We start from the raw sequence: 21,554 nt of genomic DNA, 5'->3' as shown, positions 1-21,554 counted from the left end.
CCTAGTAGTAGGTACTATACCTCGACACGTATCTTAAAACGGCTTTTGCGCCTCTTCTACTTACTACTATTTGCTCTCCGCTTTAGCTTGAATTTTAGGTTCGCTCGCGCGGAGAGGCATGGCTGGTTTCCCGGAATGGGGTACCGTACCGTACCGTACGTCGAGCGGTACCGGTACGGGTTATGGGTTTCCACAAGGCCGTTCGTTTCATTCATTGCTACTACCGGTTACATGCAGCCCGGCTCGCCGACCTATTTACCTATCTTACGTGACGCGCACTAGGGAAACGCCGGCTGGCACAGAGCGAGCGTCAATCATTCATTCACCTTTGGGGTGTTGAGGCGTGCAGAAAATCATGCTCTCCTTCCTCATTTGTCGTCCATGCTTCTCCTGCTCATGTCCATGCTCTCCTGAGATCCATGCTTCTCCTCACGTCCATGCTCTCCTACTAGTAATGTCCATGCTCTACCTACTGTGCTACTAATGTCGAGTAGGTAGGCATGGGGAATCTCTGGCCGGATCCGTAGGCAGGTACTAACTACTACTACTACTACGTACGTAGTAAGTGCTACGTACGTCAAGGTTTCGCTGAAGGTAGTTTTTTTTTTTTTTTTTTTAAACTTCCCACCTCTCGATCTTTTTTCTCAGCTGCGGGCGTGGGGTGTATGATATGACATGCCAAGTTATCGATCGACGGGGTTAAACTCGATAGCCAGCTAAACTAACCTAACCCAACCCAACCTATCCTAACCATAAATGGGTCGACGGAGATCAGAAACAGATCAGAAATGGACGAGAGGACGGATGGAGAGGTAGGGACCTGGATAGGGACACCTTGATACATCGTCGATCTCATCGAGATCGGACTCTGGAAGGGAATTACCTAATTGGCATTATTATTGTTGATATTGTTATCATCTTGAAATTCAAACCCCCCCCTACCCCCCCCCCCCCTTTCTCGTTTATCCTTTTCGCTTCTTCTTCTAACTCTAATTACATACCTACCGGTACTATACCCATCAGTTTGTCTAGCTAGCTCAGAAATCGTATTTCCGCTCTATAAAAATATTATATCACCGCTAATTATAAGGGTAGCAGCCAACCCGATCAATCAATGGAACAACGTCACATATATATTCAAGTCCGTCGTCAACCTACAATCAACAAACACAACATCCGTAGACGTGATCCGTGTCTTTCCCTCGTCCTGGGACATTCATTCCACCCGTCTCGAGAACAGAGCAGCAAGCGCCCTCCACCTCTTGAATAACGATACTTGCTGTATTTACGTACTTCTTCCGGCCCTTGAATATCGATACTTGCCCTATTTACCCACTTCTTTAGTCCCCCAGCGAGAAAGAGGCCAGAGCTGGCAGCTTCCCGTTCCGTACCCACCACACCCACGAGCCAACCGCCCGCAACCGCACCGGCGATGCTCGCTATGACTTTGCCGTACTATACCCTAATATTCGCACGTACGTAGTACGTAGTAATATGCCGATGTCTCGAGCAATAGAAATAAGATTGCCGATTCGTTTTTCTTTCCATTAAGAGATACGTACATGGTTATGATTTCCCCGATGGTCGCGAGCCGATTCCCCGCGGTCTGACTCTCTGAGTGAAATTTGTTCATTTCTTTTTTTTTTAACCTTTTTTTTTTTTCTTTTTAAACATTTCCGAGTTCAATTTTTTTTTTTTTTTTAAAAAAATAATTGAATGCTACTTGGGGATCGATCGGCCGCTTCTTCCTCGCTAGGATGTCCAGCTCCGGCCGGCGCCCGTGGTTAGGTACCGGTACTCTGTTCCGTAGGTGGGTATGTGTGTGTGTAGTACGAGTACGATGAATCAGAAAGAGGGGCCGGGCATATCTGATGTGGTTATGGCAGCAATCCGCCTCTGTCAAGGGAAGGGGCTCGCGAGCGGGGGGCCTCCCCAACCATGGCACGGCGGTTGTCATATCATGTTACCTACGACGTACTATTTGGTGTTTGTGATACCGGTAAGTGTCGGCTTTGCTTGGGGGGGGGGCCAGGCCAACCTGAGGCAAGACAGGCTTCAGTTGTCAGGAGGCGGAGGCGGAGGAGGAGGCGGAGGAGTCTCCGGGGGACCCCCTTGAGAGTTGATTGGTTCCCGCGCGGAAAGTGTGAGTGGGAGGTGGAGAGCCGGGCGGAGCATACCTACCTGGGTACCTCCTACCTACCTACCTACCTACCTACCTACCTTACCGACCTTTACCGTATGCGCCCGATTTAGTCGTACAACTAGGTACGGATACGACGTAGTAAGGTAGTACGTAGTATGTGACAGTCAAGATATCTTGAAAGGGAAAGACGGAAGAAAGTACTAGCGTACGGAAAACAAGGCCGGACGGGAACGGGGATGGTTATACTTCATATACGATATGGTATATATATACTGAACATACTATATATACTATGTGTACTATATAGGCTATATATACTATATATAGTAAGTTTACATCACATCCGGCACCGTGATTGGTCGAACGAGGCTGGTCGCTACCCCGACGTTTCTCCTCAGCACCAAATTAGGGTTTTGTTGCACATCGCAGCCAATTTGCGCGACTGACTCTCGACCGGCATCCAGCCTGGGCCGGTCCCTCCCCCCTCCCCTGCTGGGCTCGGTAAGGCCTTCCATTAGACTTTCGCTTCTCCAAACGGGCGACTGAAGATTGCCCTGTGAATCTCGATCCCTCCTTCAAAATTCGATCTGGTGTGGGAAACTCTAAATGAGGGGCCCAGAGCGATGAGGTCATGGGGGGGAGATGCGATGCGATGCGATGCGGGTTACTGTTGATGCCTCGACAATCGAGAGAATCGAAACTTTTCCCGATGTAGAGAAAGAGGAGAGAGGAGAGAGGAGAGAGGAATTGGTCCGGATCAGATGGCCGAGCGATGATGGGACGGGATGGGAATGGGCTTGGGAATGGGCATGGGAATGGGCATGGGAATGGGCATGGGAATGGGAATGGGAATGCAATGCAATGCATCAACACACCCAACCATTGTGTACGGGACAGTTCGTATGATACAGGCAACGCCGTGCTCACAGCCAGCGGGGCGCTCGATTTTCTTTCTTTCTCGATTCTTTTTTTTTTTTCTTTTTTTTTCTTTCTTTTTTTTTTTTTTTTTTTTTGCCTTCTCTTTTCTTCCCCCACGGCTGCCGTAGGTCGGTCAGGCTAACCCGATCTAACCCTTTTCCCTTCCATCCATGGACCCTGAATCCATATTAATCCGTACAGTCATCGGAGAGAGTAACCGAGCCAACGGAAAAAGAAAAAATCCAAAGCAACGCACCAACGAAAGTCGTACGGTACAGCCACTACTCGCTGATCGCTGCTGTTTGCGCTACAGCGCTACAGCGCTACAGCGCTACAGCGGTGGCCAGCCGGACCCTGACAGCTGAGAGCTGAGAGCTGAGAGCTGAGAGCTGCTGCTGACTGTGTGGACTGGGGAGAGGAGCTCTCTCCGGGCCCAGGCCCCCGACCCTGCGAACGAGTAGATCGAACAACAAGACGGGGATCGAAAGATCGTCCTCATACAGGCAGCCGGAGGGTACTCCGCTGCCCGCCGCCGCCCACGCTGACTGTTGGACTGGTTTCTGGGCTCTTTGTTTGCCTGCATTTCCCAACCCATTCTAGTTCTTGATTGATTCATTCATCCATTCATTTATTCATTCATTCATTCATTCATGCATTCATTTATTCATGCATTTTCCAGAGACGCCCAAGAGACAATGGCAAGCCCGCCAGCCGGATGCAGGGGGGATTGAGGGGGTTGAGGGAGGTGAGGGAGGAGAGGCGAGGGCCGTGAGCTCGGGAACCGATCGCCAAGAAATGGACTTGGAGATGAGGTGACGTCTGGCTTACTACGATCTATCATACAGGGAAAACTGGCACAACAACGTGCAAAGAACAACAGCCAGGTATGTAGGTGTATAGTAGAGTAGTAGAGCGACGACGATGATGTGGTGGAGGGGAGTGGCGTGCAATCAAGGGTCGATCAGTGAGGGGGAGGGGGGGGGAGAGAGGGAGGGGGGGAGGGAGGGAGGGAGAGAGCGAGAGATATATAGAAATATGTCTAGGTAGGTTGAGATGTAGAGAGAGAAGGGGAGAGAGAGCGAGAGAGAGCGAGAGAGAGCGACAGAGAGAGAGAGAGAGACATATATACATGCTATATACATGCTTATATACATGTTATATACTGGTACATTTTATATACATGGATAGGTACCTATGGAACCTCCTCTATCAAAACAGCCTTATGGACCAATGACCGACCAACCGACCAGCCGACCAACCGACCAACCGACCGACCAACCAACCAACCGACCGACCGACCGACCGACCGACTTCTCTTTCCTGTCGTGTCGTGCTATGCTATGCCATGCCATGCCATTCTCGACGTCGTTCCCGTGTTTCCCGTGTTTCGTGTCTCAAGTGGCATAGTCCCGATTCCGAATGCCACCCACATCATCGAAGAAGGCCTGCCCGCCTGCTTCTCCAGTCCAGTCACCCTCTTGCCCAGTCACCCTCCTGTCCAATCACCGTCCAGTCCAGTCACCCTCCTGTCCAGTCAGGGTCTCGCGCGGAGAATGTCTCCTGAAGGAAGGAAGGGAGGGGAGGGAAGGGAAGCAACGACTGACAGGGCCGCCAATGGATGTACTAGTACAGTAGGTACTTGGACGTGCCAGTCATTGCTGCAGTACTCCCTCCGGTCGTGCCTCCGCCCTGCGCTCTTGGTTCTTGATATCTTGATCCCTTTTTTTTTCTCCCCGTCTTCTTCTTCTTCTTCTTCTTCTTCTTCTTCTTCTTCTTCTTCTTCCTTTCCTTTTTCTCCTTAAATTTGGATTACATTTCCGGTCGTCTAATCAAACCAAGCCTACCCAACCCAAACCGTACCTCCTAAGTTCTAACCTCCTCCTCCCCCCCCAAAGCCAAAGCCAAAGCCAAAGCCGAAGCCCTACTGCTCCCAAACTCTAAACCCCACCCGACCCACTTTGACCCACTTTGATCCACTTCGGCCCTCCTGCTCAAAGCAAAAAGCCCAAAGTAAAAGCTGTGGGCCCCTGGCTCGACTTTAGCTTCGCTACCCCGGCTACTTAGCGCCTTTCCACACAAATGCCATAACATCATCACAATCCCATCTTCATCTACCTCTCCCACCCCTTCTTTTGTTCTGCCTCGCCACCTCGCATCTTGACTTCTTCACATCAATATCAGTATCAGTATCAGTATCAGTATCAGTATCAGTATCACCATCACCGTCACCATCACCATCACCATCACCATCACCATCACCACCACCATCACCATCACCAGCATCATCACCACCACCACCACCACATACACACACCCACTGTCTCGGTCCTCGAGATATACATCTCGCCACTGCGTCTACGTTCGGAAAGAAAAAAATCAAAAAATCTTTACCTCCCACTCTCCCTTCGTATCTCGAAGGTCTGGACCGGTCGTCAATCCCTACCATGACAGAGAGGCCCAAGATGCACGCCCGCGATAGTTCAGGTCGTCGGGTCTCTCTCCTCAACGACGAGCCGGCGGTGCACGAGGCCGCCTATATGCCGCTTCACCATTCCCCATTCGCAACCTATGACCCTTTCAATATGGCTCGATCACATTCGGCCACTTCTACACAAAGCCGGACGTCTTCTCCACTTGTACCCGATCTGGTCCGGGCAGATTCCTGCGACTCCCACAACAACAATGATGCGCGCTCGCCAACCACCCCGACGTACTTGGTTCAGGAATTTGGCAGGCCGCCGTCATATCCCGGAAACAAAGCCCAAGCCCACTTTGACTATCGCGAAGCGCTGCCGAGTATGGAGGAGTACTCTCCGAGCCACTTGTACGCCTTGCCAGCGCTCAATGGGTACTCGAGTCGAACGTCCTACCCCGAACCTCGAATGTTTGACGAGGACCATTATCATCCTCAGAGTCGTGTTCCCCAAGAACGAGCTCCGAAGAGATATCCTTGCCGCCATAAGGACACACACAACTGCGACAGGACGTTCACCACTTCCGGCCACGCATCGCGCCACTCCAAGATCCACACTGCGGAAAAATCAGTCGCCTGCACCTGGCAAGGCTGCCAGAAGAAGTTCACTCGCGGAGACAATATGAAGCAACATCTCGAGACGCATACAAAGGAACGCTCCCGTGCTTCGACAGCGCAGAAGTCCACCGCCATGCGGACTCTCACGATGCCGTCGGGCGTGCGCAAGTCATCCATGGGAAGTCGTCCTTCAAGCCGGAATACCGGCTCTGCAGTCGACTTTCCTGTGGACCCTGCACTGTACCAGCAACCGCCGACGATGTCACCATACGGAGCAGTCTCCCCGCCTTTCTACGCGTCGCCTATCAGTTCCCGACGCGATAGTATGTCAAGCGGCCTTGATGCTTTAGCTGCCATTGCCTCGGACTCTCGTTACCGATCCTGACCTGCTCGGGAATCTTTTCCGCAACCATTGCTCCGTCAGACCACACCCGGTGACGTGTCAGATCCACGGATTTCTCTTACGACACATCCTTCCACTCAGTCATGCTGCCCCGGGGCTGTATATAGATTGCACTGATCTTCTCAAGGCAAATGGCGTGTCTCTCTAATTTCAATTTTTCGGTTGTCTGGCGTTTATCAGGTAGAACAATCTGGGTGGCGTTGAAATACCTCCGGCTTATATCATATAGATATCTCGGCGCGGTCTCCAACATCGCTTGTCTCTCTGACTTTGATGTTATCACGAACTATACGGTCTTGGGGTGGACGGCTTTGAGGCTTTCAGGCGGGAACAGGTTTGGGTCTTTTGGTGGGATACAAGAAATACACGGCTGGGATCTTTGGGACAGGGCCAGAAACGTGATACCTCCAATGAGTTGCGACTCGTACGTAGCTTGCGAGCTACTGTTGTTATATGTAGATTTGGGGAGGAGTTTTAAAAGAGAGAATGAGGTCAACAAAAGATTTCCATTCTTTGTTCAGATTTGATCAGGTCATGCATGATCTCCCGTCACGACGTTTCTTGGCAGCGTAGCCGACACTTGGCTCGGTATCTACCAATCAATCATTTGTAAGGTGTATACAGTATATACAAAACGTATATCTATAATGCACAGCAATATCTACCCAACGGCCCTTCCAAACTCATGCTATCCAATCTGCGTGTGACACGGTTATCGGCATCCGGACGAAGAGAAATGATGACTGAATATGATGCTGCCACGGTACCGATCAGAAGATAAAAGAAGGAGATGATGGATGACGGAGTGGCTGGCTAGCTGGCTGGCGGGTGAGTGAGTGAGTGGATGGAATGAATGCAATGAATAGACTTTGGCGAAGATCTATCTATCTATCAATCTAACTAACGACTTTATCTACTCCGTATCTATCTGCACGCGTCCGGGTATGGTATTGTACCATACAGAGAAGAAAGAAGGAAAAAAAGAAAGAAAGAAGGAAGGAAGCCCCTTGCCCTTGCCCTTGGCACCTACAGACCTACCTACAGTAAGTACGCCCGTATGTATGCATGTGCGTATGTATATATGCATATGTGTATGTATGGGTTGCTGCGAACGAAGTGGTCATCTAGCCAAGTCTACCTGTCTGTTAGCCAGCTAGCTAGCTAGCCCGTACATATCTGCCTGCATTGTCAGTAAACGCCCTCCGTATGCCATGCCATGCCATGCCATGCCACGCCATGCCCTGAACGCCGCGCCACACTGCCAGAAACCCCTCCCTCTTACCCCTCCCTCCCTCCCGTTCCCCATACCCCAGCTCCACCACACGCAACCTGTTCATTTCTTCGGAGGCGGTGGCGGCGGCGCCATGTTTCCCTTCCCGGCGCCCGTGTCGACTTTCTTGTTCGGCGGCAGGGGCGGAGGTCCCATGGTCCCGCTTCCGCTCGCACCACCGACCTGCGTAAAGGTCCCGCCCTTGAACCATCTGTCCTCCTCCGCCTTTCGCTTCCGGCTCATCTCCGCCTGCATCTTGGGGTCTACCAGCTCCAGTCCTTGCACCGGTGTGAACGCCAGCGACGAAGCGGTACCGGACCCGGCACCTACTGTCGAGCCCACGCCTGAAGCCCGGAGACCCTTGCCACGAAGGTCAATTCCGGCACCTGCGCCTTGCCCGAACCCGCGCAGAGAAGAGGCAGAGCCTCCGACGGGTGTAGCGCCTCCCCAGCCCTTGTTCTTTGCGGATAGCTTGGCAGCCGTGCGTTTATCGACCTGCAAATTACGAATGCGGCCATCGTTCGATTGCCCAATCATGCCCATACCCTTAGTACCCTCGCCCGTTCCATATCCAACCTCCTTCTCCTCCTTACCAAACGTCATCCTGTTCTGTGCTTTCCGGAGATCAGTCATGGCGGTTGCCTCCTTCGCTTTTCGGGCTCTACGTCCACCGCGCTTCCGTGCTGGTTTGTCGTCGGGTGTGGGAAGGGCTCTTTGACCTTTGTTCGGAGGTGGCTCGGTGAGCTTCTCCAGGCGTTCTAGACAGGCGGCTTTGAGCTCCTCACCTGTGCGGCCGTCGCGCGAGTTATGAACTCGGTCGACTCGTGCTGCGAGGACGACTTTTGCCGAGACGATACGCATTGCTTGGCGTTTGAGATCGTTAGGGATACCCTTTATGATGGGCGAGTGGTAGAGGAAACCTTGTTGCCGTACTCCAACATTGGTTGCGAAGCCGGTTCCGGACTGCTTTTTGGAGCCCAAGGGGGCGAGGTTGCAGGCGGGAGTTTTGGCGAGGCCTGTGAGACCACCGGCGAAGTTAATGAGCTGGGCTGCTGTCAACGATCCAATCAGGGCTGTGAGGTTCGGGGCGAAGAGATTCATTCGAGATTGGACGTAGTCTGTTAGAGTACGCTTGGCTTTGTCGAGAGCAAGACTCATGTCGCAGGCTATATTTACTCGGTCGAGCTCTACCTGGGTCATTTCTCGGCCTTTTGTTGTGGTCGCTTCGACTGTGACAATCATTACTGATGGTCCGTCAAGGACTGATCGTAGGGTGACTCCTAGTCGGTTGGTCTTGGAGGTTTGAAGAGCCTTGATGCTATCCCCGTCCATAGGTCCATTCCCAATAATAGCCACAACTTTGGCGTAGTCCAGAGGATTCGTAACCAGTGTCTCCAGCTCAGGGAATCGAACCGAGTAATGATCGCGTATGAACTTATGGACAATCATGATTTCCGTGTCGATAGACGTGGATAGAGTGTTTGACTGCGTCAAAAGATGGTACTCTGGATTGTCCTCGATGGAGCCCACGAACGTCGTCTGTTTCTCTGGAGGCAACGATTGAAAATGTGCAATTTTCTATAGGACCGATTGCATGTCAGGGCTATTGCGCAAAGGAATTGATGTAAACCTCAAGTCTCATGTATTTAGTGGAAGGGGGTAAATGAAAAGCACTAACCTCTAATACTGGCTCCAAAGTCTTCATCAGCCGCGCAACACTGCGCACATCATCGACGCCTCCCATCTCCATCTTCTCCACCTTGGCCTTGGTTTCCTCCTCGTCTTCAACATCAAGGCCATTGTTGGCGACGCCACTCATATCCTCATCTTCGTCTACCTCCTCCTCGTCGCCATCCAACTCCATGCTGCCATTTGCGCCTGCGTGTGTCGCGTGGCCGTTCAGTCCAGTCTTCGTGTCTTCGTCGTCGGGAAAGAGGCCTTCATTTTGTCCCTCACCTTCGGATCCAGAGTCCTCGAAGTCCTGCAGCAATTCTTCCGCAAGAGTCGACATTTTGGTTGTGAAGTGCTTTGTTGCAAACTGATGTTGCAGCCTCGAGCAGGTCGGCAATAATAATCCGGGGGAGAAATGACGCTAGTGACCTTGAATTTTAGCTCAGCCTGATCAGGGCACTTGACAGCCTTCACCCAACACCGACTGTGCAGAACTCACCGCCGCTGGTTCATGTTGCGAAGTCTTGCTCAATTAATTTTCACAGGACGTAAGTCTGTCTCATGAGCTACTAAAGAACCCCGAATTCCACAAAAAAAGATCAAATCTTCAACCCAATACCAACCACCCAAAGCTACCGCAAAGCTACAAAACAAACAACCCTCAATATCAAAAGCCATCATGGAGTCTGCTCGCGGACCCCCCAGGGTCAAAAACAAGGCGCCCAGCGCAATACAGATCTCAGCAGAGCAGCTCCTACGAGAAGCTGTCGACCGTCAAGACCCCGGCCTCCAGGCGCCTACGCAGCGGTTCGCAGACCTCGAAGAGCTCCATGAGTTTCAAGGCAGGAAGCGCAAGGAGTTCGAGGACTATGTGCGGAGGAACAGGATTAACATGAACAACTGGATGCGATATGCGCAATGGGAACTAGAGCAAAAGGAATTCAAGCGCGCCCGGTCTGTCTTTGAAAGAGCCCTCGACGTAGACGCGACGTCTGTCACACTATGGATCAGATATGTAGAGGCGGAGATGAAGACGAGAAATATCCAGCATGCTAGGAACCTTCTGGACCGCGCGGTTACGATCCTGCCCAGAATCGATAAGCTGTGGTACAAGTACGCATACATGGAGGAGATGCTGGGGAATATTCCCGGTACGCGACAGGTCTTTGAGAGGTGGATGTCTTGGGAGCCAGATGAGGCGGCTTGGAGCAGTTATATCAAGTTGGAGAAGAGATACGGCGAGTTCCAAAGAGCGAGAGAGATCTTCCAGAGGTTCACGATGGTTCATCCAGAGCCTAGGAATTGGATCAAATGGGCTAGATTTGAGGAGGAATACGGCACCAGTGATCTTGTTAGAGAAGTCTTTGGCTCTGCTGTCGAGGCATTGGGTGACGATTTTATGGACGAGCGACTGTTCATCGCATATGCCAGATTCGAGGCTAAGCTGAAAGAGTATGAGCGAGCCAGAGCCATCTACAAGTACGCCTTGGACCGCCTGGCGCGTTCCAAGTCGGTAGCACTCCACAAGGCATACACTACCTTCGAGAAGCAATTTGGTGATCGGGAAGGTGTAGAAGATGTCATCTTGTCGAAGCGAAGAGTCCAGTATGAGGAGCAAGTCACTGAGAACCCTAAGAATTACGATGCTTGGTTCGACTATGCCAGGCTGGAGGAAACTGGTGGCGACGTGGATCGTATTCGAGATGTCTACGAGCGAGCCATTGCCCAAATTCCACCCACCCAAGAGAAGCGGCATTGGAGACGCTACATTTATCTGTGGATCTTCTATGCTATCTGGGAAGAGATGGACTCCAAGGATGTGGAGAGAGCTAGACAAATTTACCAAGAGTGCCGGAAGCTGATCCCTCACAAGAAGTTCACATTTGCCAAGATCTGGTTAATGAACGCACAATTTGAGATTCGGCAACAAAATCTCTCAGCAGCAAGGAAGCTACTTGGACAAGCTATCGGCATGTGCCCCAAGGACAAACTTTTCAAAGGGTACGTTGAACTTGAATTGAAGCTATTTGAGTTCGTTCGCTGCCGAACTATCTACGAGAAGCATATCGAATGGAACCCATCGAACTGCCAGGCCTGGATCAAGTTCTCCGAGCTCGAGCGGGGTCTCGATGATCTCGAGCGAACCCGGGCTATCTTCGAGCTCGCTATCGACCAGCCAACTCTCGACATGCCAGAATTGCTGTGGAAAGCCTATATCGACTTTGAGGAGGAGGAAGGCGAGTACGAGCGCACTAGAAAGCTGTATGAGCGTCTCCTGGAAAAGACCGATCACGTCAAGGTTTGGATCAGCTACGCTCACTTCGAGATCAACGTGCCGGACGACGACGAAGAGGAAGATGACGAGGAGAAGCCTGTGAGCGAGGCGGCAAAGGCAAGAGCTAGGAAGGTTTTCGAGCGCGCGATGAAGAACATGAAAGACAAGGAGCTCAAGGAAGAGCGAGTCACCCTCCTCAACTCTTGGTTGGCATTTGAGAGGGAGCAGGGCACGGAAGAGGATGTCGAGAAGGTGCAAAAGCAGATGCCGCGCAAGCTTAAGAAGCGCCGCAAGATGGACGACGATACATACGAGGAGTACATTGACTATGTGTTCCCAGCCGACGATGTGCAGACGGCAAAGTTCTCCAACTTCTTGGCTATGGCTCAGTCGTGGAAGCAGGCTGGTGGAACGATTGCGGGGGATGCTGCGACTGCGGAGTAGTTTTGGAGATCCAAAAAGGTTATCTGGTGTGTGTAGCTGTGTATATTTGTAACTGTAAGATCCATCGCACCATGTGCCTTGACCACAACATATTATATGCCTTGCGGTTTGGCATGTCGTTATGAAATTCAGGTCAGCCCGAAAATGGAAATTCTAGCTCGGTACATCCTCCACAAATAGCGTCACTCGCTGTATTCCTTGTGATAAGAAGCTCTCTTAGGAAAGCTAGATACTCCGTGGAAATCAGTAACGATCATGCGGTCATGATAAGTTGAAGCAAACTTTCCTTGAGGATATTGACGCAGAGGTTTATCTCTGCTGTAGACACACAGGACGAGCCACCATATCTAGGAGAATCTACTCTACCCCATAGCCCCAGAGTCCCCAGCGTTCCCAATGATCCTTGGGTCGTTGAGAAGATCCAATGGTCTTCTTACCTCGACCACTGGATAGCCGAAGCTCCCATGAAATAGGGCACAAAGAACTGTGGCAGCTGAGATATTGTCGTCAAGTGCTCGAATTAGGATGAGAGCCTACCCCGTATTTCCATCTCCACGCCAAAGCATCACCATGCAACGCCCACCCAAACGCCGCATATGATACGCCCATTTGGCCATATTATACATCTCAATCTCATCCAGCACCTCCGCGCCTCCCTATTCACCACCTCAATTCGCCCTTGTGCTGCTCCTCGTCCGTCTTCTGCCGTTCCAAAGCGGCCTGCTCTTTCTCGTCCACGAAGCCCAGGTTCTTAAATTCGTCTTTCGCCATGAGATTCCTGTGAACAGCCCCCGTCAGCCTTTCCATCCATCCATCCATCCATCCATCCATCGTTCCGCAACGGTCCTTGTGAGAGAGAAGAGAAGGGGGGGAAAGGGGCGGCATACCGATCCATTCGACAGGAGAGGTAAGATTTCGCATGTAGCCGGCACTCGGGGTCGTTCATGCCCTTGACCTTCTTGATGCACGAGAGGTAGCTCATCATGACATCTTTGCATTCGCCTGCAACGCACACATCAGCCCCTATTCTGAATCGGCTGCCTGCCTTCCTCCCTTCCTCCATCGATCCCATCGACCCCATCCGTATCTCTCTCACACTCTCTCTCTCTTCTCCCTCTCGCAGTCTCGGACGGGGGATTTCCTACCATCATGATCCAGCGGGAAACTCCCACGCTCCGGTCTACACACCCACAGCATCAGCATCAGCACCAGCACCAGCACCAGCACCAATCGCCCTCCCCCACCACCCGCCCAACAACAGGAGACGACGACGAAGAGTAAGAAGACACCTACGGAGAAGGTTTCGCATTCGGCGCCGCGCCTCCCGGTCCTCCAAAGCTCATCGTTCGTTCGTTCGTTCGTAAGTTCGTTCGTTCGCTCCTTCTCTCCGACCGTCGAATGGGTGGCCTGCTGTCGTTGTCGTCCTTGATGGCCGTCACACACTGCACACACACACACACACAAGAAAAATATTTTAAATATCACTCTTATTCAAGTCTCAAAATAAGCTCGTAGTGCCGATCCGGGCGGTCAGCGAAGGATGACGGGCATTTAGTAGTAAGTATCCAAATGCCAAGAAGGAAGGGTTTCTTTTTTTCCTTTGTCTTTTTTTCTTGGGCCTCTTCCCCGGATTTCGCGGGGCTTAATTTTTTTTTTTGGGGGGGTTCCATAGGTATCCCCATCCGTATGACGACATGGGGTAAAAATAAAAGCTGCTGCTGCATATGTTTTTTTTTGGCGGCGAATATACTACGTAGGTACCGTACCGTACCAAAAGCACGCTTTTCCATGCATGCATTCTCAGTGAACCGACCGACCTTGTTGACCATCTGAACCTTGGATCTAGTCACGTCACAACCGCGCAAAAGTCGGACAACGAACGCACGTGTGAAAAGGGCATATACGGTAGATGTACCAGTTTGATTCCGAGATTGTCTGCGAGAGTTGGTTGGTTGTTGGGAGGGAGGTGGCAAGAGATCAATCGACTCTCCTCTCTGCTCGAAAACGCTCGCGCGACCTTTGATGATTTTCTTACCTTTGTAAATCAAGTACATTCTCATGTTCAGATGTTTTGTTCAGATGTTTACCGGTATTCAGATGGAACTGCATAGCCCTTCTCGGCTTTTCCGTCTTCCCCCCAGTCACCCACCCACCCGTCGGTACAGTAACAGTAATGGTAACGGTAACAGTAACAGTAACGCTGCATGCTCCGCCAAACGCTCAAGCTCAGTGCCGTGATGATGATTGATGGATGCGGACCCATCGCCGCTCCCTTGCCTTTCCTCTTCTTCTTTCACCTACCCATCCCCACTCTCTACACAAGCACAAGCACAAGCACAAGCACAAGCACAAGCGCAAGCATTCGGGATTCGCGCCATTAGCGGTATGTACCCAGTAGCCACAACATTCATTGCTTTGTCATCTACTCCGTAAAGGCTACGGAGACGAGACAAGACTGTCCCCCTTGCCTTGACCCTGACCGCCGCCCATACCATTTCCCTTTCTCCATATCCCGCCATGCTCAAGCAGAGTTCTGAACAACCCAAAGAAAAGAAGGAAATTGGCAGACCCAAACCGAGAGAAAAGGAGAGTCATAAAAAGTCGTCAAAATCCATGCCCGCAGCGAGTCCACCCAGCAATTCCCTCATCCTAGCCATCCATCCATCCTGATTCAGGATTCCTTCCCTTCCTTTGCATTCCTCCCACGTTACGTACGTACGTTGTACTAGACGTGTCTGTTGTGTTGCCGCCCGTGCCATCCCAAAAGAAGAAACAAATCCCACTTCCCACTACCCACTACCCACTACCCGCTTTCATAGACCAATCCCATTCCATGCCGATCCGGCGCTCGGCTCCATGCGGAAAGCGTGTGTGCGATGGGGTTACAAGTGCAAGCGTTCGGGATCACTTGCAGCAGCATGAAGTTTGCTTAGTGGCGTGGAGCTGTTCCCAATAGGTAGTTATCAGTTAAGGTTCTTTCTAGAGTTTGATACGCTTGCGCGAAGGGTAGTGTAAAAGGTATATTTCTCCTTCCAGCTTGTAATTAAGGAAAAGAATGACGCAATGTAGGTATTATCATCGGAACAGGAATATGTATATGTGGGCAAGTTGCTCATCGTGAAAGTCATCAATCATGAAAGCGTGGAACCAGAACGAAAAAGTCTCTCGTGACCAATCTCTCGTGGCATCTTGATCTGAAGATGCGCAAAGCTTGAGCCGCTGGCTGTGGCAGCGAAAGACAAAGAAGCGTAGCTCGTGAAGATGGATTAATTCCGATCATAACCGACTGGAGGTGCAGGTAAGGAGGCAGTATATGGGTTTGAGTCGACGTAGCGAGGCCCGTAGTCATCATAGAGATAAACGCTGGGTGCTGGGCCACGCTCGGATCTGCGGCTAGCAACTTCGTTGCCAGCTTCCCAATGAGAATGACGAGCAAAATTGGACCCATTTTGTAGTCGTTGAAGTCGTCTCTGATGACGTTCTTCCTTCTTCTCGCGGAGTTCCTTGCACTCCCGCCGCATCTCGTTGGCCTCCTTGATCTCGGAGTATGCTCCCTTGACACCAAGAGCAGCAATGCCAACAGATGCGACATCTTGAAGGGCGGCCTTTGCCTTGAGCTTCCGCGCCTCCTCGGGTGACATGTCTCCCTCCGCCACAGCTTTGCGCCGTGCTTCTCGCTTCTCCATGCTCTGATAGACGTTGTGCGCAGCATGAATGGTGGCAACGGTGGCCAAACCGGCCGTAACAAGTTGCTTACCTTTCATTTTCTTGAACTGCTTCTCGTCTCCTGACGAGGATCCCAAGCTGCTTTCCGAATCCGATGCGTATCTTCTTCCTTCTGCCTTGTCCCTATTTCTATGCGATCCGCCCTTGCTGCGACGCCTACCACCACTCCGCGATCCGACATTGCTTGCCCGCGACTCAGCATATCTGGAGTCTCCATATGGGTCGCGAGAATCGTTGTAGTCCACATCTCGGGAGCGTCTTGATCCACCGTAGTCAGACTCTCCTCCGCCACCACGGCGTGACTTGCGTACAGTAGTTGTCTCCTCGACTAGATCCCGGTCTCGATGTCTATCGCTTGCTGCTGCTCCAGCTGCTCCTCCGAGTCCAAGAGCTGCAAGACCGTTTCTAGCATAGTCTGTAACACTCTTGCTTCGTTTGTGACGATCCTTCCTGTCACCACGTCTTGGGGATGGGCTTCGACTATCGTAGGAATCTGAGCTGTATCTGCGTCTTCGAGAACCCCCAGCTCGAGATCTGGATCGAGAACGGTCTAGAAGCTTCTTGCTAGCAATTGCCCCCAGACCTGCGGTGGCCAGGGCAGCCAACGGACCGGTTGATGGACCACCTCCCGGGCCTCTCGATCGAGAGCGAGACCTAGACCTAGATCTGACTGATCCGCGCCCGTCATCTTCGATGTTGTTTCTGGAGCCGTTGATGAGTCGGTTTCCGGCGAGGCCTCCCACCACAGCTTCGAGAATGTGGCGCTTGCTTTTCTTGTCGGGGTCACGATCGGCTGCTGCATCAATACCGCCAGCTCCAATGGCGGCGGTAAGGATACGCTTTCCCTTGTCTCCTGCCCAGCCTCCAGGCTCGTTTCTGACTCGAAAAGCTTCGGTAGCACCGGCCAACAAAGCGGCTTTGGCGGCTTGTTGGAACATCGCTGCGCCCTCGGGAGATCTGCCGCGACCACTTCGAGAACGATCACGACGATCCCGAGAGTCGTAGTCGCTGTCACTTCCACGCCGGCTGCGTGCTCTGCTTCCGCCTGTGGACTTCGCAGCCGCGCCAAGACCAGCAAGGCCTAGAGCACCTTCCACAATGGACTTGCGGCGGCTCTTTGATCTCTTTGGCTTGACTGGCTCTTCATCGGCCGATGAATAGTACTCCTCAGCTTCGCCCTTCCGACCGCGATGAGCAACATAGGTCTTCACTTTCTGCTCAGACTTGGCTCCACCAACGTGTTTGGCATAGAGTTCAGCGCCTTCGTAAGCAGCAAATGCACCTGCGGCACCGACAGCAGCGCTTTCGAGGGGATTCCGGGAGATGGGGCGACCGTCTGCTTGTTGGCGGTCCCACAGTTCTTTGCCACCAATTGCTAGGGCGGCTCCTCCGACTGCAGCAATAATCTTCCGGTTTCGAGAAAGGGATCGGCGGCGAGGCTTGACATTTTCTTGCTCGATATAAGTCCTACGTCTACGATCGTCCAGATCATTGTGCGAGCGTCTTGGATCTGGATACGCCCCCCCTCGATATGGTGAACCACGGTCGGCTGAACGAGAGCGGACTGGCGGGCCGTACCGATCGTCTCGAACCATGGCACGCTGGTGATAAGTGGCCGAGACCGGTGGCGGAAAGTCTCTTCTGACTTCTTCGATGGACAGGTCGCTGTCTTCACGAACAGGACGACGAACCATCTCCGTGGTTCTGACCGAGTAAGGAGGATCGGGAACAGCTACTGGGGAGCGCACGTAGGCTTCGTGGGTTTCAACGTATCGAGGCTCGCGGTCGTCCCTATCCCTGCGATCATGATAGCGATGCGAGTGCCGGCTGTCATCGTAATCGAAGGACGACATGGTGGATGGTGAGGGTATTCCTCGGTGAGGCTGGAGCTTGAAGGGGGGAGTAGTCCCTGTGGTGACCAGGCTATGGATCTGCGATGGAACCAGAGTTGAGTGTGCGTGTGTGTGTGGTTGAGGCTTATGATGTTAGGAGCGCGGACGAGTTTTGAATTTGGTCGGAGTACTCGTGGTTGCAAAGTAGGTAGGTAGGTAGGTAGGTAGGTAGGTAGGTAGGTAGCTGACTGAGTTTTGGTGACAGTGATGGATGACCGCGGTGAGACTGAGAGAGGTGGAGGATGGGTTGGTTGGATGGTGGGATGGTGGAATGGTGGGTGACTGAGGGGACGGAGAGAACTTGGGATGACAGTCAGAAGTGGCTGGGGGGGGTTCGCAATTTACCTTCAACATCTGTTGGGCAGGACTTGCTTGCTTGGACGGCGAGGATTTATTATTGGGTCGCTATCCAGTGCAGCCTGGCAGGCAGGGTCTATCCCTCTATGTACCGGTATCTACATAGTATGTAGTAGTACGTAGTAGGTATCTACCGGTATACCGATCAAGATGTTCCAAGCTCAGCTGAGAGGAGCGCCATCATCATGCATACCCGCAAGTCTTGTTAAGTATTGGCTTCAAAAAAAAAAGAAGAAAAGAAAAAGAAAAGAACAATAAAGAGAAAACAAAAAAGAGAAAGAAAAAAATGCCTGGAAATTTCTCTCTGACTCCCTATCACCTTCACCTTCACCATCACCATCACCATCCTCGCCTGGAGGACTCACATTCAGTGTGTCGGTGTGGTGTTTCCCATCATGATTTTAATCAAAGGTTGAAAGATGCTGGTCACCTGTTCACCCCGCGATGACGTCAATGCCCCGTGCTGCAACCTAATACTTCTCCTTACAACTACGTAATTACAACAACTACTACTACTACTACTACTTACAGCTAATTATAGCCTCAGGCAACAGCTACCGGTAGCTCTGCGGCCAGGGCTTTATGTTCTTTTCGTTTTGATCAGGATTGTTATCCACTCAACCTCACCTCATATCAGTGTTTAGCACAGCCGTTGCTGAAAAATCCAGCGTTACTAGCTACTAGCCACATCAAGCGGGCTTACCATTGTGGCGGGAGGAGCATCCAGTATTGCTAGCCAGCCTAGCGCTGCGTTGGCAGGCAGCTCGTCGTCTACTGGTGGCTGCTTAGAATGGTTGGGATGGCTGCTCTCTAAGGATTAGAGGATTCTAAGGATTAGAGGATATTATGGTGCTATGAATCGTCTGCTAGCAATGAGCGGGCAGTGCTTTGTGGTTTCTCACTTTCAGCTACATACGAAGTCTTCGAACCCACTTCGTCTCAACTTCTTCGGACATGAAGACGTTGCCAATATCTTGCTCAGGCCAACTCGACTGGTTGAGAGGTACCGGTAGGTGTACAACTAGTCCGTGAAATGCGCTAGGCTCGGCCCTGGAAAGCTTGTGAAGTACTCCCGGACCCAGTGTTTTCATTCATCAAGGACGTTTCTACCTACGCTACACTGCACATCCAAAGCTCATTGATATCATAGAGTTGTACCTCCAACTCACGATGTACAAAAGATAATCAAAAAGATTTCCTCCTCAAATAATGGTAAGATGGGGGCGGTCTCCCCTCTTCAGCCGCTCTTGTGTCTCTGCAGATCGGAACGGCTGAGCTATTAGGGGCTGCAACGACAAGGCAGTGCCGTCGAACAGATTACTTTGTACTATGCTACATTTTTGTTACAAAAATCCATTTCTATTGCTCTACTGTGTTTCGATAACGCCCATTCGAATGAAGTAAATACATACACATCCGCATTTTCTATTAATCGTTGTTCAGAGCGTCCTGCTCCTCCCTACCGCAGCCTTACGATGACCTTCGATAACATCAATCAGAATGTCTTTGGCTTTACGGCTTTGGTCGTTTCCCTGGTGGCTCTCCTCACCACCGTGCTGCAGGTCCTACAGCAGTACTTTTCGAGTGCTGATGGTTATCGAAGATGTGCGCCCTCTGTAATGGGACTGTGGGCTCAGGGTACACATCGAAAACTACGGCTGCGAGAATTTAGGATAGAGGTCGTCTTCGAGACTCCCGTCATTTTTGTCGCAAAGCCATCCAATATGAGAGGCCCTATACCAGGCAGGACAATACACTATATCGATGGCACGGAAACATCGTATACGAACACAAGGGTCTTGCAGCCAATGGCCCAGAAACAGGAGGAGATGGAAAGTACGGCGAGAGTTCACACCGCGGATGACGAGAAAGCGTCTTGGGTCACTTTTTTGTCTGCCCTCCAATTGCAGGAGAAGCTCTCTAGGGAATGGGATGCGGAAATGCGGACGCTCAAGCCGTTGCGGGATGGCTGTACAAGACCTCAAGACCGGGAATATGTGCTTACGGTTGGGCTACAAGGCAAGACTCGGTCATGGGAATTTATACCTTCATCAATCACGAAGCCATATGCTAAATCTGCTATTTGTCATTTGGTTGAAATGATGTCTATGCTCGGGCTGTACTGGAAAGTCTTCGGCCAATCAATTTGGAATCTAAGAGCAGAAGGGAATGGCTTTATCTTGACTTCGACTACTGTTCATGGGCTGGGTGTGATGGTGGCGTTTGCCAGCACTGATACACCCAGCTTTAGGGCAAACAGAGTCATCCCATGCGTAGCAATCAAACAATTGGCATTTGGTACTGTGCCAAACATCTTTGAAGATGGTTCGTACCTAGACCGCGAGAAAGAGACGCAAAGCCTTGAACTCGTCTTTGGATCTCCAGAGGATGTGGAGATAACGCTCGAATCCCTCGGGTGTCAAGTCGAGACGCTGAAAAGATACAAGAAAGACCGCAAGCAGATCTTCTCCGGTATTTTCCGCGTTCTCGACATGATCAAACAAGCTCACATGAATGTAGTTTCCTTTGAAATCATTGACATGCTCAGCAAAGTCTTCCGCATTCGTGGCTCCAACTTCCGTATGCTTCCCAATCCCACAGCCGACTCGTGGCTCAAGAATATTGGTGCCAAAGCCTCTTGGAGAATAACCAGTATTATGGAGGTTTTTCAGAAGCGTCTCGCCAGCTTTATCACTACAGAAGGACTTCCGTACGAAAATCCTCTTTCCAAGATCAGCACACAATGGAAGCGAATAACTGAGCTCAACTGCGGCGACGAAGCAGAACTTGGTCTCGAAGCTCGCGAAGCCATTCATGATGCGCTTGACAAACAGACTACATTTCTACTTTCGATTCGGCAAGTCGACGTCCTGAATATCTTGGTGGCACACGTCGCGAAAGTCATGGAGGTTCTCGAGAACCCAGTCTCGCCTCTGAACATAATTGTGTTGGCGAACAAGGAAGTCGCGTTCATGACTTACTATTTTCAAGAGATCCGTCCAGCTGTAGTTGGGAATACGGGGACTAAGACAGAGCAGGACGAGAAGAACCTGATTTGGATCTCGTTGATATTTAGAATGTTGTGCTGGATGCTGCTGCATGACTTTTTGATAAGGCGGATTCGATGATCGTACCGTCTGATCTGAAGGGGAGTAGGATGCCGGTATTCATTGGATGATGGAACTCATGAACTTATGACAAATTCGTTGGGGACTTCGTTTCCCTCGATACTGGATTTTGAAGCGGGTCTTTATTGTTGTATGGCGTTGGGAATAGAGGCGTCGTACGGAGTATACCACCGCAGGATTACAGCATGGCTCAGATCTGAGATGCATTTAAATAAATATTTATTAAATCTCTTACATTTGACAACGTGCAGTGGTTCCTCCTCAGACAAGGTAACAAGTCATGTCCTCAGCCAGAG

The 21,554-nt window shown here is 51.3% G+C and overlaps 6 protein-coding genes across 6 annotated transcripts; 3 read left to right on the top strand and 3 right to left on the bottom strand.

Moving 5' to 3' along the window:
• Window positions 1–5,523: 5,523 nt before the first annotated feature.
• L3040_003235 (uncharacterized protein) lies at window positions 5,524–6,763 on the top strand (the record flags this gene model as incomplete). The annotated part of the gene is made up of 3 exons (XM_007293746.2): window positions 5,524–6,415; window positions 6,623–6,675; window positions 6,725–6,763. The coding sequence occupies 3 exons, from the start codon at window positions 5,524–5,526 to the stop codon at window positions 6,761–6,763; spliced, it is 984 nt and encodes a 327-aa protein (XP_007293808.2).
• A 1,065-nt stretch (window positions 6,764–7,828) lies between these two features.
• L3040_003234 (uncharacterized protein) lies at window positions 7,829–9,776 on the bottom strand (the record flags this gene model as incomplete). Its single annotated transcript, XM_007293747.2, has 2 exons — window positions 7,829–9,343; window positions 9,444–9,776. 2 exons carry the CDS (start codon window positions 9,774–9,776, stop codon window positions 7,829–7,831), a joined length of 1,848 nt encoding a protein of 615 aa, XP_007293809.2.
• A 339-nt stretch (window positions 9,777–10,115) lies between these two features.
• L3040_003233 (uncharacterized protein) lies at window positions 10,116–12,155 on the top strand (the record flags this gene model as incomplete). The annotated part of the gene is made up of 1 exon (XM_007293748.2): window positions 10,116–12,155. One exon carries the CDS (start codon window positions 10,116–10,118, stop codon window positions 12,153–12,155), a length of 2,040 nt encoding a protein of 679 aa, XP_007293810.1.
• Window positions 12,156–12,815: 660 nt separating this feature from the next.
• Window positions 12,816–13,498, bottom strand: L3040_003232 (uncharacterized protein; the record flags this gene model as incomplete). The annotated part of the gene is made up of 4 exons (XM_066154388.1): window positions 12,816–12,933; window positions 13,043–13,157; window positions 13,301–13,335; window positions 13,449–13,498. The coding sequence occupies 4 exons, from the start codon at window positions 13,496–13,498 to the stop codon at window positions 12,816–12,818; spliced, it is 318 nt and encodes a 105-aa protein (XP_066012355.1).
• A 1,923-nt stretch (window positions 13,499–15,421) lies between these two features.
• On the bottom strand, window positions 15,422–17,734 carry L3040_003231 (uncharacterized protein; the record flags this gene model as incomplete). Its single annotated transcript, XM_007293750.1, has 1 exon — window positions 15,422–17,734. The coding sequence occupies one exon, from the start codon at window positions 17,732–17,734 to the stop codon at window positions 15,422–15,424; it is 2,313 nt and encodes a 770-aa protein (XP_007293812.1).
• A 1,871-nt stretch (window positions 17,735–19,605) lies between these two features.
• L3040_003230 (uncharacterized protein) lies at window positions 19,606–21,258 on the top strand (the record flags this gene model as incomplete). Its single annotated transcript, XM_007293751.1, has 2 exons — window positions 19,606–20,602; window positions 20,651–21,258. 2 exons carry the CDS (start codon window positions 19,606–19,608, stop codon window positions 21,256–21,258), a joined length of 1,605 nt encoding a protein of 534 aa, XP_007293813.1.
• Between the last annotated feature and the right edge of the window lie 296 nt (window positions 21,259–21,554).

The sequence above is a fragment of the Drepanopeziza brunnea genome (assembly GCF_022702325.1).
Source record: "Drepanopeziza brunnea f. sp. 'multigermtubi' strain 214-2 chromosome Unknown ctg4, whole genome shotgun sequence".
NCBI classification, from domain to species: Eukaryota; Fungi; Ascomycota; class Leotiomycetes; order Helotiales; family Drepanopezizaceae; genus Drepanopeziza; species Drepanopeziza brunnea.
Note: the sequence above shows the minus strand (reverse complement) of the source record. Positions and strands in the feature narration are given on the sequence as shown.